Consider the following 15,966-nt stretch of genomic DNA (forward strand, 5'->3'; position numbering starts at 1 on the left):
CCGTGAGCGCATAGGAAACCCCCTTTGGAGCACGCGAGTATCGAATGGCTTAAACTTAAAAAGATGTGCAAATGATACAGTTTTGTGACGATGCAACAATGACTCGATTAGGCAAGTGACAATTCTGTCGACTGTCCCGAAATCCGAGCAAAAGTCTTGTATCGCAGCGTGCAGCAGTGCAGACGAGATGCGCTGTTGTGAAGCCGCTTTGAGAGCGAGAGAAGACGCGGTACAGCTGAATCACTCACGCTGTTTTCAAATGACTGATTTAATCTGATAGTATGTGTCTACGAGGATAATCGCCAGGACAGCCAGTTTGACATCATTTTTTGTGTTTATTTGGCTGTGTAAGCGCAGCAAGCTGTGAAAAATAACTCAATTTGGTACTCGCGAGGCGGCGCGCCAGGCCTGGAAATGGCTGTTTTAAAATGTCATGACTTTTCACATTTTTTCATGACCGTAAGAAGATGCATGCTGTTAATCACGTAAGCTGGTCCTCCATTGCGCCAATGCTCCGTTACCTCTCCCTCCTATAATCATGCCGGATCCATCACCCCACTTTGTTCCGGGACCTCGCAATTTACAAATTAAGTACTGGTATGATGAATGTATTAACCAGACACTAGATTATCAACAACATATTGACATATGACACTGTACAAAGTATTTCCAATCTCACACTAATGATCAACATTTGTTTATACCTTTCATGTTCTGTGTCTATTTTTAATTGTGATGATTTTGGCTCACATTTAACAAAAACCCACCAATTCACTATCTCAACAAATTAGAATACTTCATAAGACCAATAAAAAAAAAACATTTTTAGTGAATTGTTGACCTTCGAGTTGAATTACTGAAATAAATGAACTTTTCCACGACATTCTAATTTATTGAGATGCACCTGTGTATATATATATATATACAGTATATATATATATATTAGGGCTGGCAATTGAAAGCATTAATTAGATTAATTAATTACGTGAAAAATAACTCGTTAAAATTATTAACGCATCCAACACACTTGCCCCGCCCCAGACCTATGTAGGTCATCTGTCATTTCATACAGTTGATTGATGACAAATATGAGGCACGGCAACAACTCACTGCATAATGGAGCCTAGAGAACGTAGTTATAATGTCTCTAAAATTCAAGATATATTTGAGTTTGAGTTTTGAGTTGAGTTTTTGTCTCATATTTACATCATATAGTTAAGCAATATCACACGAGCAATAGACTAAGTGCAATGTCACACAAGTGCAAATGTGATACTGATCTTATACAACAGTTCAGTAAATAAGAAGTTAATACTGTGTTGTCTGTTTTGCTCAATTTTGCCAACGAAAATATAAAGACAAAGCAGAAATGTTCGTCTCCGAGCAACACACAGTGGCATTTCATTACTTAATGCACGTTTTGAACGAATTGGGTGAACCATTTGGCGCGTTGATCCACTGGCCATAGGCGCGTTGGATTTGAAGTGGCGCTCCACAGACCGATCGGTGTATGACATCAAAGTACCGTGAGAGCGATTCAAAAACATGCAGAGTTGTCTGCTCTCTATAGCTCTTGCTGTACTTTGAAGTCACACACCGATCGATGTGATGGTGATGATCCGCTTCAAGTCGAACAAGCCTAATGATTCAATGGACCATTCATAAAGAACCATTTACTTCACTCCTGAATGAATCAGCCATGTGAACGAATCAAATGAATGAATAAATGACTCAATGACTTAATCATTAAGTCATTTACCTCCACCTACTGGCAGTTTTAGTTTATTATTTACAGTATAACTTCCTTAAAGAAATAATTTCCTATTTCCATAGTAATAATAATACAATTAATAAAATAAATTATTAACGGTATAGTTCACCCACCCATAAATGACTATTGGCAGTTTTAGTTTATTATTTAGAGTATCATTTCCTTAAAGAAATAATTTCCTATGTCCATAGTAATAATAATAAAATTAATAAAATAAATTATTAAAGGTATAGTTCACCCACCCAGAAATCACCAAAAAAGAAATATTTTCAGGATTTCCAGTTCTGTGTAACAGAAGAGAATAACACTACTGCCTGGCAGCATCTGGAAATGGGCATTGTGGCAGGTTGCACCATTTCCCCCCTTGCATTTGTAATGGCAATGGAGCTGATCATACGTGCGTCTCGCTGGGTTGTGGGAGGTGAGAGAATTAGGAATGGGCTGCGGCTTCCGCCAGTTAGAGCATTCATGGATGATATGACTATCATTACAACAACAAAACCATGTACTAGACACTTGCTGCAGAAACTCCAGGAAAACATCCAGTGGGCACGAATGGAGTTCAAGCCGAGTAAATCTCGCAGCATCTCCGTTGTTAAAGGCCACCTAACAGTTGAGCGGTTCTACATTAGTAACGAACCAATTCCAACAGTCCTAGAGAAGTCCATCAAGAGCCTCAGACGATGGTATATTGCAGACCTCAGAGACACCCAGCAGCTGGGACAACTCCGGCAGGACACTGCTAACGGCCTCAGGCAGATTAACAACACGGAACTCCCAGGAAAACTTAAGCTCTGGTGTTTCCAGTTCGGGTTACTACCCAGACTCCTGTGGCCGTTGACCATGTACGAGGTCTCGCTAACCCATGCCCATGCGACTGGAAAGGCTAGTGAACTCTCATGTGAGGAAGTGGCTTGGACTTCCAAAATGCCTCAGTATTGTTGGACTTTAAAGCAAAGGAGCCCTGTCACTCCCAATTTCTAGCCTGTTTGAAGAGTTCAAATGTGCCAAGGTGAGACTGGACATGTCCCTTAATGACTCCAGAGACCCCGTAGTGAGAGGTGCCGCTCCTACCCTAGCAACAGGGAAGAAGTGGACCCCAGCCACATCTGTGCAACAGGCCAAATCTGCTCTTCGCCATCGTGACATAGTGGGTCACGTTCAACAAGATACAGGAGGCCTTGGCCTTGGAACAGCAACACCTCTCTGGCAAAAGGCTTCTTCAACAGAACGCCGAACCATGGTGGTAGAGGAGGTGCGACGACAGGAGGAGGCAGCCAGGTGTTCCAGAGCAGTAGCACAAGCTAAACAGGGTCGCTGGATGGGCTGGGAGGATGTCGAAAAGAGGAAATTCACATGGAGCGATCTCTGGACCACGGAATCCAACAGGCTGAGCTTCATTGTCCGAGCCACATGCGATGTTCTGCCCTCTCCTATAAATTTGCAGTTATGGCTCGGAAAGGATCAATCTTGCCCCCTGTGTACAGCCCCAGCAACCCTCAAGCACATTTTGGTTGGTTGTAGGACCAGTCTCATCCAAGGCAGGTACACGTGGAGACACAACCAGGTTCTCAGGTGTTTAGCCGATAAGCTTGAGTGTAGGAGGGTATCCAGCAATGCCCAACCCCTCAACAACCAGGGTGCGCCAAGACCTACCAACATTTGTTCGAGAGGGGGACAAGTTGAGAATTCGTCCATCAATCCCTGATTTAGGCCCACTAAACATGGCCAGGGATTAGCAGATGAAAGTGGATTTGGATCAAAAGCTCACTTTCCCCTCAGAGATCGCAACGACCGCTCTGAGACCAGATCTTGTTCTCTGGTCTAACTCCTGCCAGCTTGCTTACATTATCGAACTTACAGTACCCTGGGAGGATGCTGTTGAGGAAGCTTATGAGCGAAAGAAGCTGCGATATTCCAACCTAGCAGCTGAGGCAGAGGATAGAGGCTGGAAGATAAAGGTGTGTCCAGTGGAGGTGTGGTGTAGGGGCTTTGTAGCCAAGTCAACATCAAAGACCCTTAGGGAGGTTGGAGTCAGGGGACAGGCTCATAGACGAGCAATCAGAGAGCTGGCCGACACCGCCAAGAGGACCAGTCACTGGCTGTGGATGAAAAGGAGTGACACCAGCTGGACTGCTAAGGCGAACAGCTAACCATGTGACACACACCCAGGCCTGATCAACCTGTGGTGGGCCTGCCTCAGCAGAGGGTGTCTTGTGATAAATGGCCGAAACACCCCGTGATGCTGAGGTACACAACTGATGATGTGTCCTGGTGATAAAGGCTTATAGCAGCCATTTTTCTTCAAGAGCTCACCAGGGAATCAGTATCGGTGTAACACTAGGGACTGTAACACCTAGTCCTTTATTGAATCTTGTAGGCCATGTATGTTCTACAATAAATAAACCAAAAAAATAAATAAATAAAAATGGCCTAAGCCCAAAATGGCTAATATAGGAAAATGAAGCCAATGGGCCAAGGAATCGGTTATATGGGCTGCAATAGACTCGAGCGGAAGAGGCAGCAGCAGAAGAAAATGATACAAACTAATGGATACATTAGGAGCTTACGAGCATATAAATATTAGGCAACTCAATTATGAATTACTATTTAGAATTACTTCTATTTATAGTTAAATTATAAAATACTATTTATAATTACTATTTAGAACTATAGGAGAGCAGAATATAAACACTAACAAATAACTAGCAGTGACACACGTGATGCTTCAGCCACAGTGTGAAGAACAGTTTCAGTAGTGACAGGGTTCGACAGACAGTACTTTTTTCTGGTCTTTCAGTGCTTTTGTTTTTCTGTGTTGAAGCAGTTGAACAGTTAAATCTTAGAAAGTGTTTTACAGTAACAAACAGATTAATGAATAGTTCCTCATTATTAGTTTGAAAGGTTGCTGACAAATTGGTCATGGGAAATTCAAAGAAACACAAACGGGTCAGATTATGCCACATAACATTTAATGTTGTCTTTGAAAAGCAGAATAAAACATAAGTATTTTCCCTTGTCCTCATGTCACATCCAAGGATAATATACTAGACACACTATTAAAAGGTTAGTTCACCCAAAAATTACAATTCTGTCATTAATTGCTCACCCTCATGTTGTTCCAAACCTGTAAGACCTTCGTTCATTTTTGGAATACAAATTAAAATATTTTTTGATGAAATCCGAGAGCTTTCAGACCCTCCATAGACAGCAATGTAACTGAAATGTTCCCAGGCCCTGCAACGTAGTAAGGACATCCACATACCACGACACATGCGTATGCAATGGCAATGGCGGTGGACTGTCCTGATGGAGAAGAATTGTTGAATAAAGTCGTTATTTTTGTTTTCTTTGCGCACAAAAAGTATTCTCATAGCTTGATAAAATTACGGTTGAACCACTGATGTCACATGGACTATTTTGACGATGTCCTTACTACCTTTCTGGGCCTGGGGACATTTCTGTTGCATTGCTGTCTATGGGGGGGTCAGAGAGCTCTCGGATTTCATCAAAAAATATCTTGAATATTTTGAAAATATCTTGAAAAATGTTGTGTTCTGAAGATGAACGTAGGTCTTACGGGTTTGGAACAACATTAATTAATGGCAGAATTTTCATAGAAATCTATTATAAAAATAATCTGAAAAAAAAAAACTTTGTGGAATTTAAAAACTTTTTTTAATAAATGGTATACTTAATTTTATGAATATTTATGACATGTTTTATATGAAACGTTTTACACGTAATATCTTATTTAAGATTTTTTAGTATGAACATTGTACTAAACAGTTTCACAATATCAACATGCCAATACAGTGTATTTAAGGTATCAATGGTAAAATTGATTTTTCAAATAACATCATTGCAAACACTACTAAAAAGAAGAAAAAAAGAAACCCAACCACCTTAAGTTGGTTTAAGATGTCTTCTTTTAACCTCATGGGATCTATCTCAGCAAAAGAGTGCAGCATTATACAAATGTTTCCCCAAACCCGAATATTCATCTTACACATAAACATCTCATGGTAATCCATAATTATTTTACATTTTGGCGAATTGGTAGCTAATTCGTACAATCCGGGCAGTCACACTCCACTTTTCCTTCTATTATCTTCCATTTTTCCGATGTGAGAGAAACCGCAAGCATCTGCAAATTTCGCTGAGTTCCAAACTTAAAGTTTTGTTTTACATGAAGACGTGTGATCAATAGAATGCAAACTTTAAATCTGCAGAACTGAAGCATTGCATTAAACTGGAATAGATTGCATATTTTTACATATGGCAAGTATTATATGCCAAGTTATGCTTTTTAAAGAAACTGCAGGATGTGACATCATATTACAACCGTTGTAGTGTCCATAGAAATTTGCATGCTCAAAGACTAGTGACTGCAGATTTATTCATATTTTTTTTTACTATCTCTTTACTCCCCAGTGACGTTTATGTTTAGGGGCGGACCATCATGCTTATACTTTTTTCATGCTTCATGCTTAAGTGTATGTTTTTGTATGAAATCACCACCTTGTAAAACATTTACGTTTTCCCATGAGATGCAGCATTTACTCCCTGTCATAATCTCAGACCCGTCCATCAGTCAGCTTCCTCCATTCCAGTTTGGTGTCGTATGCCATTCCCAGCTCCTCCAGTTTCTGCTGCAGCTGAAAAACAAAAACAATTGTCACCAGCGAGATGCTCAAGAACCTGAACAAAACCGCTTTGTTAGCAAATGACGCTAACCTTTGCCAAGATGGCTGCTTTCAGTTGAAGGTCAGACACGTCCTGATGAGATTTCACTTGGATTTTAAAAATCTGCCTCTTCTTCCGCACTGAGTATAAACACACAAACACACCTACTTTTACAATGAGAACTGGTTAAAAGCTCAACCAGTTGTATTTGTTATGCTCAGCTGGTTGCATATTTTTCTTTCTCTCTACTCTGCTGTGACAACAGGCTAGGAACTCATCAGACATCAGCTGAATGAACATTATTTCTGCAATTCAACTTTTTACCTTTACATGCAGCTGCCTGATACATTCTGATAATTAATCTTTTCATTTTCTGTCCAGATATTTTCATTTTATGATGGTCCAAAATTGGAGACACAGCTGCAAAAAGTGATTTTCTTCCTCAGAATGTTAGTCTTGTTTTCCAGCGCAAATGCTTTATGCTTAAGAGAAAATATCCGCCAGTGTGGTCAGAAAAACAGTTGATCAGTTTGATCAGCTTCAATTAAAACACGACTTCTTATCTGAAGTCATTGTACATCTCCAGTAAATGTATCTTAATTAAATAAGCTTTACATATTTATACTGGAAAACAAGACAAAAATAACTTTTTTTTTTAAGTATAAATCCCATTATACAACACAAAAACATTGTAGGTGCCCAATAAAATATGCAAATACATCACATTTACACACAGGCAGAGCAGAAGAATGGCTTTTGAGCACTGCACGTCTGATCATCCCACAGTCTGCTATCTCGTAACTGTTGTGCCACACATTCTCCCGATTCATCCGGCTGATCAGGATCCCAGTTTCTGAATGAAGACGTGCTGTTATCGGACCAGATGTAATCGTCTTTGAATAGGCCGATGTATGCGAAATGTCCTGCAGGTATCAGCTGCCGGATCTGACGGTTCTCCTCCTCGTTCCTCACGCTGACCAGCTCTGTGTGATGCTGTCTGCAGTAAGTCTGAGCGTCTCTCCAGGACTTCGGCTCATTAACGAAGACGTATTTCTGGTTATTATCTCCCTGACCTAGAAGATTAAAAAGAATCAGAATGAAAACTTCTTCAAAGCCAGATGTCTTCAGAAAGATCTTGCTGAATGCTCACCATCGTAGCACATGAAATATCTGATAGGAAAACAGTAGGTGTCGTATAAATGCCCATCGGTATACATCACTGCACAGTCTTCATACTCTATGACGACCTCTTCTTCTTTGGTTGCCCAGTTTCTGTATTCAGTTTCTCCTTCCTGGTAAAACTGTGGATCAGCCAGAGCCCAGCGCCACTGCTTACTGACGCTTTTCTTCAGTCCAATCCAGGCGGATTCAGTGTACGTGAAGCTGTCAAGCCCAAGGAGCTCCTCCATGTCTGCCTGGTCCGACAGAGTCACCAGATCAATGTAATTCTCTCGACAATATTGTTGAGCCTCATCAAACGTCTTGAATTGATTCACGAAGTAGATGATGTTCTGTGATGAAGTATGTGAACCTTAAAAAGAAGAATTTTTCATGGGTTATATGGAAAAATACACCTGCAAATTATTCTGTTTTAGTTGAAATGTGCATATACTCACAAATGACGAACAGAACGAAAACGATTCTCAGCTCCATTACTAAATACTTTCACCTGAATACCTAAAAATGAAACAGCACGTTGTTCCATCAGACTCCATTAATGTGACTTTAAAATTTGGTGCCTATTGGAAATTGATTTTTTTTTTCATAATTGATTAATTATTAAATATTAGCTCTGTTATTTCTCTGTTCATTGATGTGAAGCTACTTTGAATCTGTATTATTTAAAGTGCTACAGAAATAAATGTGACTTGATTTGAATGAAATAATGTCAAATAAATAAATAATCCTAACATTAAATTAAAAATGGAATAGCACTGAATTAATACAAATATCTTACAATATTTCACTTCATTTTGGGATAAAATTATACAGTGAAATATTAAGTACTTATATAAATATAAATAAGAATCCATAATACAAACAATCTCCTACCTGTAATGTTAGCTATGGAAATCCTGCAGAGCTCTTAAGCCGATTTTGCTCTTTGAGGTTCACTTTACACGACCTTTATCCCTCGGCTGGATCTACCGCTTTGGATTTCCTTTTTACTTTCAAAACCTCCCAGTTTGGATGGCATGGATTGATTTCCCCCCTGACATGTCTTGAAATATGAGGTGCTTTATTGAAAAAGTGCCAGAGAGCAAGGAAATGGTTTGAGGTCAAACAGACAATTTATAAACAAAACCTGACAGGCCAAAAAAATGACTACTACATGATTAACAAATAACGATCAGAAAATTTGAGCTGACTACCAAACGCAGTATAATTGGAGTATCTATTTCCACAGTGTGATAAGAGACAGAATTTTACTTATGGATGACTATTATTTTCACAAAAGTATTTGGGGACACAGACGGGAAATGTTACTGCAATACTATGAACTAGTGCACGTATTCATCCTAATTTACATGTGTATAATGTATACATTATTTGATTTGTTCCCAGTACAAACATATCACACAAATCTTAAATCTAATAATGTATGACATGTTTATGCTTAAAACAAAATAAAATATCTGCCAGTGGGGTCATGAAAATCAACTTGTTTTCCTTTTCAAGTAAGCTTATTTTTTTGACCCAACTGTCAGAATGGGTGTTTGTTTGGTTTTAAGCAAAAATCCACAAGAATTGCATGCAAATGTAAAATGACAAGGTAGAGAGAACCACTAAAAAGAAACAACTTGTGTAATGGGTGATTGTGATGATATACATGGATCAAAGATGTTATCTGTATAATTACATAATGCATTTGCGTAAATATGTTCTCTTAAGAAGAAGGAGGGTCCCACTTTATATTAAGTGGTCCTAATACCTGTGTACTTACATAGTAACTAGATGTGTACGTAGTATGTAACCACAGTGTAAGTACACATTGCTACATAGTATCTAGAGCTGTGATATTTCTGTAACTACACACATGTAACAACCCTCCGAATGGTTTGTGTAAGTACAAATGTGTAACAGGACATATATAACTACATGTTGTAACAGCAATATGTATAAGAGTAATTGGAATCATTTGATCCAGGGGGTGGAGATGGGTAGGTTTAGGGATATGTAAAGTGGGAGGAGTTGGATCTCAAGTTGGTGGAGTTGGTGCGCCACTGTAATACCAGCGCACTTACATGGTAACTCCTCAGGAGCTGTCCACTTAATATAAAGTGTAACATTCTGGACACCAACCACAATTTATATGTAAAGCCTAACTTACTGGCCGCTGCTGTGTAACATCAGAGTAATTACATGGTAAATCTAATATAAAGTGTAACACTTTCTTTACCAAAAAGTGCTGTTAGTCCTGTTACACATTTGTACTTTCATTACCAAAAAGTGTTGTTACCAATGTCCTGTTACACATTTGTACTTGTACTTACACATACCATTCAGTGGGTTGTTACATATGTGTAGTTACACGAACATTAGAGCTGTAGATACTATGTACCAATGTGTACTTACACTGTGGTTACATACTATATACAGATCTAGTTACTATGTAAGTACACAGGTATTATGGCCACTTAATATAAAGTGGGACCAGAAAGAGAATTGCATGTTCCCTCTCAGGACACACCTTGAGCTGATTCTGCAGTTTCATCATGACCTCTAGACCTGTGGCTTGTCCTGCTTTCCACTCAGCTCGATCATTGATCATTTCCATAATGTTTTGTGTGTATTTGAATGATGTAAATCAGTGCTTGAGCTCCACAGGAGTCCATCATCTCAAATCTCCAGTATGCCATCAGCTTCATCGTGAGACTCTCATAGAGACTCCTAATGCGGTAAACATCCTTCACCGTTTGCACCGCAAACTCCAACCTCCACGCCAACGAAGAAGCAGACAGGAGAGTTACATTTTTATATAATGCAAAGCATTTCTGCAGTCACAGGTCACATATGTTGAAACGTACCGTGATTTCACCATGATCAACATTCATCTCAAACAATCAGGTCTGCGATAGGGAAAGGTTTGTTTTAGTGTGGCGATTGACGAGATGGAAATGCTGTGAATTGATCAAGTCCTCATGTGCGTGCACACACACACACACACACACACACTCACACATACACTTATCTATCTAAATGGAGTCATTCCATTGAAAAGGTCTGTGAAGCAAGATGGGTAATACAGAAACTCATGCATGTGTGATGATGATAATTATTATCCATTAATCACTATTATTTTACATTGTGACTGTGCATTATAGAGTTAAGGAAATCAGACTTAACAATTAAACAGTTATTTGTGCACAGATATGTTGATGTTGTTTCACAGTGAAGAATATTAACAGCATCCAAACCTGTTTTAAATATTTTCTTTTGTGTTTGCGTTTTGTGCACTAATTGAATAACTAAAGTAAATTCAGCTTTTACATTTTCCCACACGTTTGGCTTTACCGACTGTTTTTTTTTTAAACTAGATTATCAAAATTATGTTTACAAAACGATTTTGTTATTATATAGGGAAGAATAAATTATATTATTATCTCGCAGGCTCGAGCCCCTGCCCCTTTAATCACAGATGCTAAAGCGCCCTTTCGGTCCGGTCCATGAGCCCTCGGACCGTGATTTCAGTCAAAAAACCTCAGGGCAATACCAAAGACAGTTGCTGTCTTGAGCACGACCTTCAGAACATTATCTGAAACTGATTTCTACTCACTTCTATAAAACTGAAGTGAAGGTAGGGGTTTACCTAACTAATAGACAGGGTTGCCAACTTTGCTTGCCAAGCTGGAGTGAGATTTAGATGACATGGGTTGAATCAATAACATGGGGCAATATTTGAGGTTTAGGTTTTCAATTGTTCATTTCTTATTTCCTCTTAATAATGCAAATTAACCAAGTATTCAAGCCTAATGTCGTACTAGATGCACTTTTCAGAACCTGTCCCTATAAAATCAAGTCAGGAATCTTGGTGTGATTCTGGAGACAGACCTTAGTTTCAGTAGTCATGTCAAAGCAGTAACTAAATCAGCATACTATCATCTCAAAAACATTGCAAGAATTAGATGTTTTGTTTCCAGTCAAGACTTGGAGAAACTTGTTCATGCCTTTATCACCAGCAGGGTGGACTATTGTAATGGTCTCCTCACCGGCCTTCCCAAGAAGACCATTAGACAGCTGCAGCTCATCCAGAACGCTGCTGCCAGGATGCGATGTCCGAACTGATTGCACTATATTTTATGTATAATCTTTTTCTGTTTTTAACTGTTTTAAATTCATTTTAAATAATTTAAAAAGTTTTTTAAATTCCTTGATTTATTGTTGTGATTATGATTTTATGATTATTTTACTTTCTTTTATGTAAAGCACTTTGAATTACCATTGTGTATGAAATGTGCTATATAAATAAACTTGCCTTGCCTTACAAACAAGGTACCATTTGATGCGGGATTTTCAAAAAGATTGAATCTAAAAGACAATATGCCGATTATATTGGATCCGACAGTCATGTCGCAGCACACAAGTGTGAGTAACTGTCTTCATTACGTGATCACTGTTGCTTTGTCTGTTAAACAGATCGTTTGATATGTACTGAGTATTTATGCATTTTTAACCTAAATCACAGCAGTGCACATCTATGAGGAATGTCGCTGTCAAACATATACAACTATCAGCCAATCATAGCAGTGTTTAGCATTTACTTCCGAGTCTACAGTTAATCCGCCACGATTCAAATGGAGTGTTCTGATGAGGGTGACAAAGACAGGACAGAAAATAGCCTATTACTTCTAAATTATGATATTTTTGGATGTAAAAAAAATGTGATAACATTATAAGTGGACCTCGGAGAACAGTACAAAATAAAATTAATAATTTTAATAACAGTAATAAACAACAGGTCACCTGAGTGTACTTAAAAGGGTGCGCAATTTCATGGCTATGTTTCTCAACCAACAAGTAAAGTTTTAAAAATTGCAATTTACAATAATATCAAATTAAAGTTTCGGGAGTTTTGTGAAATTACATATAAATATGTAACTAAGTCTTCGTTAGTGGTTCAATAAATGTGTACATTATGATTTAATTGCAATTACCATGCAATTAAGTGTCGAAAAGCATTATGTTTAGTTAAACTTAAGGGTCCCACTTTATATTAAGTGGCCTTAACTACTATGTACTTACATTTAAATTAATAATTTGGTACAATGCACTTTTTGTGTACATACATGTTTTTACATTGCACTTATATTTAAAAAAAATACCTGCATGTAATTACATCTGTAATTAATTTCTGTAATTACATTTATAATTACACAGTTGACCCATCCTTTACACCTTAACCCACCCTTAAACCTACCCATACCACCAAACCTGTCCCTAACCTACCCGTATCCCACCTCAATAGCAGCAATAGTGTTTTGCAATACAATATGAACACAGTAAGTACATTGTACTTATTTTTTTTTTTATGTAAGTGCATAGTAGTTAAGGCCACTTAATATAAAGTGGGACCAACTTAAGTATATTATTTTAAATTATTTCCATAAGTACTTTAAAAATTTGTTGTTAAAGTGTAGCTTACTTAAATGGACCTGTAACAATGACCTGACTATGACTTCACCTGAGCCCTCGGGTTTCATTTATAAAAAAATATCCATCCTAAAAGTTTATCCTAAAAGTGTACGTACACACAAAAGCTAGATTTTGCATACGCACAAAGGTTTTCAGATTTATAAAACCATGTGTATGCCAGAACCTGCTCAAAAATCCCTTTATAAATCCCAGTCAAGGGAAGATTGTGTATACGTGCATCTCCACCCCGACCCCTCCCCAAAATCACCATATATGGAGCTTAGAACGCCTAGTTTTACTATGCATAACCTCATCTGCATATAATTTCCATGCATATTCCATCCTCGTGACACCATGTTTAACACCATCAAAGAAAGACGTTAAGGAAATATGAGATACGGACTAAATGCCATTTGTGCCACATACATTTTTATCGCTAAAATCATCCAATATCCTTGTTATGTTTTAGAATAAATATATCAAAATATCCATAAAAACAAAACTGTTTAGTTCTCAGATAAATAGCCTGGAATATAGCTGGCCTCATTCTTTTCCACTGGCCAGACAGTATTTCAATTGTTTTAAACAATTCAAATCAAATTAAATGTATGCAGTTTTGCTGATAAGGTGAACATCTTTTAGCTATTTTTAGTGGAAACAGATCATCCTATATTTATTGCAGCGTAAATACAATTGCATGTCACTGACAAAGTATTTTAAAAAGGAAACACGCAAATCTTACAGTTTTTTTTTTTCAAGTCGTATCCTTCAAATACAGTGGTATTTTTCATAATGTTGTAGAGATGCCTTCACACGACATTAACACCTCGTGCAGCTGCGGTTGTACAGTAAGCTATTATCATTGGTCCAATTCGAACCGGATAATGAACAGTTCGACCATCGAATCCAGAAGTGTCCGCCATAATATCGAAGTATGTGTGCATCATTGATCATTGTTCTCGCTAAAATATGTTCTCATAACATGAGATTTGCAGTTTAATTCAAAGATGAACTATTGTGCACCTGTAGCACTCCTCGCTGTCATTAAAACATAGCATGCCACAGGAAAAGTGATCAAACGCATCCACTACAAACATGTCTAAAGTCATATAATTTTGGTTTAACTTATGCGTAATGACTTTATGCAGCCTAATTTCCGTGTTTTTATCCATTAACACTAGAAACCGCCACGGGGTAAATTTTACCCGTGGCTGTTTTTAAAACGTAGAGAAAAGATTTTTAATAAAACATTCAAGTCTCCCAGTCACTGACTTTTACTAAAACTGTGTGATTTACAATCCCCTGTTGTTAAAAACTGTTTAGATAAAACCCGATTAAAAAACGGGGCATTTATACGTATAAGTGCCAGCGGGTCAAATTGACCCGCTATATAATGCCTGTATGTTCGCGCTGTGATTTTCGTGCCGCTTATGTTTTAACATAGTACATTGCTAGGCAACACCTTTCACTCACTGAATTAGCGGTTATCAGTTTCATAAATAAAGACAAAATGTGTAAAAGAAGGCGATTTATGAATGCTGCAGAGGTATGAGAAGCACTAAATGCCATGAGCGGAGAGTCTGATGGTGGGGAGATAAGTAAAGCGTCCTGGGTCGGCTCAGCATCTGACGGCGATCAATAGCCTATATCATATTTAGGCGTTTTATCCTAATGTTACTCATAATTGTTCAAAATTTGGATTAATTATTTAATTTTTGATTTGCCATTTCTATCTTTTATTGTTCGCTTCTGTGGTGCTATTTAGTCTGCCCGTTTCCTGAATAAAAAATAAATAAATACAATCTTTGATCTAATGAATAAAACTAAAAAAATATTGGTTTTGTTTTCTCATTCAAATTATAAATGATAGAACTAAACAAATTAATAATTAATTTGGTGAAGGCGTGTGCTTGAATTTGTCATCGCATCATGCAGTGTGGTGAATTATTATTGCTCATTATTGTCTATAGGCTATTTTAGTAATTTAAATAACATAGGCTATCCTAATATATTAATAACATTGTATTATAATAGCTGTATTTACTTCCTTCTAATTCTAGTTGTCAGCGCAGGCTTGCTTAATATTGACCGTTATGAAAAGTGACTAGTGTAGCATAAAAAGGCCTTGAACATAAAACAACAGGACAAAAATATAGTTGATGACTAGACATAATCATTGCATGACTCTAGACACTTCTTTGTGAAGACAGTGGCATAATACAGTGAAATAATATGTTATTTAGCCATGTAAAAACAGCTGTCATGTGTGTGGGTAAAATTTACCCGCTGGCGGTTTTAGTGTTAATTACATTTGTTTATTAACTTTTATACATTATTTTATTATTTTAAGCATAATACTTTTTAAGGTCATTAGATTTAGACATATTAAAGAACATATGTAATATGTTATTAAATATAACGTATTATAAAATAATATTTTTTTAATTTATTAAACTTAATATATTATTACATTTTAATGTATGTATAACATATTTTAAAATGTAATTTAATACCGTGATGCAAAGCTAATTTTCATCTGATAACTGCAGTCTCTTTAGTGTCACTTGATCCTTCAGAAATCATTCTAATATATTGATCTGATCCTCAAGAAACATTTCTTATTATTATCTCTCACGTTGCACACACACGAGGGACGAGGAGACGCTGGAGAATATGTTACCAAGACTTTATTTACAGGAACCAAGGGAGACGAACTCAGGAAGGCGTTTACAGGACTTTATTACCACCAAGGAACCAAGGGAGACGAACACAGGAAGACGTTCACACGAAGACGTTCACAGCGGACGGAGAACTTGGGACTGGGAACACTTTTTATACACACACGAGGAGGAGGGGATGACGAGACACACCTGGGA

At 37.6% G+C, this 15,966-nt stretch overlaps 1 protein-coding gene across 1 annotated transcript; it reads right to left on the reverse strand.

Annotated features, from left to right (window-relative positions):
• Window positions 1–6,348: 6,348 nt before the first annotated feature.
• Window positions 6,349–10,229, reverse strand: LOC107693455 (macrophage mannose receptor 1-like). Its single transcript, XM_016492861.1, has 5 exons — window positions 10,149–10,229; window positions 7,608–7,968; window positions 7,192–7,530; window positions 6,509–6,597; window positions 6,349–6,429 (listed from the first exon to the last, which is right to left on the reverse strand). The coding sequence occupies exons 1-5, from the start codon at window positions 10,227–10,229 to the stop codon at window positions 6,349–6,351; spliced, it is 951 nt and encodes a 316-aa protein (XP_016348347.1).
• Between the last annotated feature and the right edge of the window lie 5,737 nt (window positions 10,230–15,966).

This window comes from Sinocyclocheilus anshuiensis, unplaced genomic scaffold (genome assembly GCF_001515605.1).
Source record: "Sinocyclocheilus anshuiensis isolate Anshui unplaced genomic scaffold, SAMN03320099.WGS_v1.1 scaffold1050, whole genome shotgun sequence".
In the NCBI taxonomy this organism is placed as follows: Eukaryota; Metazoa; Chordata; class Actinopteri; order Cypriniformes; family Cyprinidae; genus Sinocyclocheilus; species Sinocyclocheilus anshuiensis.

Bases quoted from the DNA above. Each gene is read 5' to 3' on its own strand.
- LOC107693455 (XM_016492861.1), bottom strand. From the start codon at position 10,229: ATGATCAATGATCGAGCTGAGTGGAAAGCAGGACAAGCCACAGGTCTA. The intron at 7,969-10,148 runs GTGTGTCCTGAG...ACTTCATCACAG, and splicing joins AACTGCAGAATCAGCTCAAG to AACATCATCTACTTCGTGAA. The intron at 6,598-7,191 runs GTGTGTAAATGT...GTTTATACTCAG, and splicing joins GCCATTCTTCTGCTCTGCCT to TGCGGAAGAAGAGGCAGATT.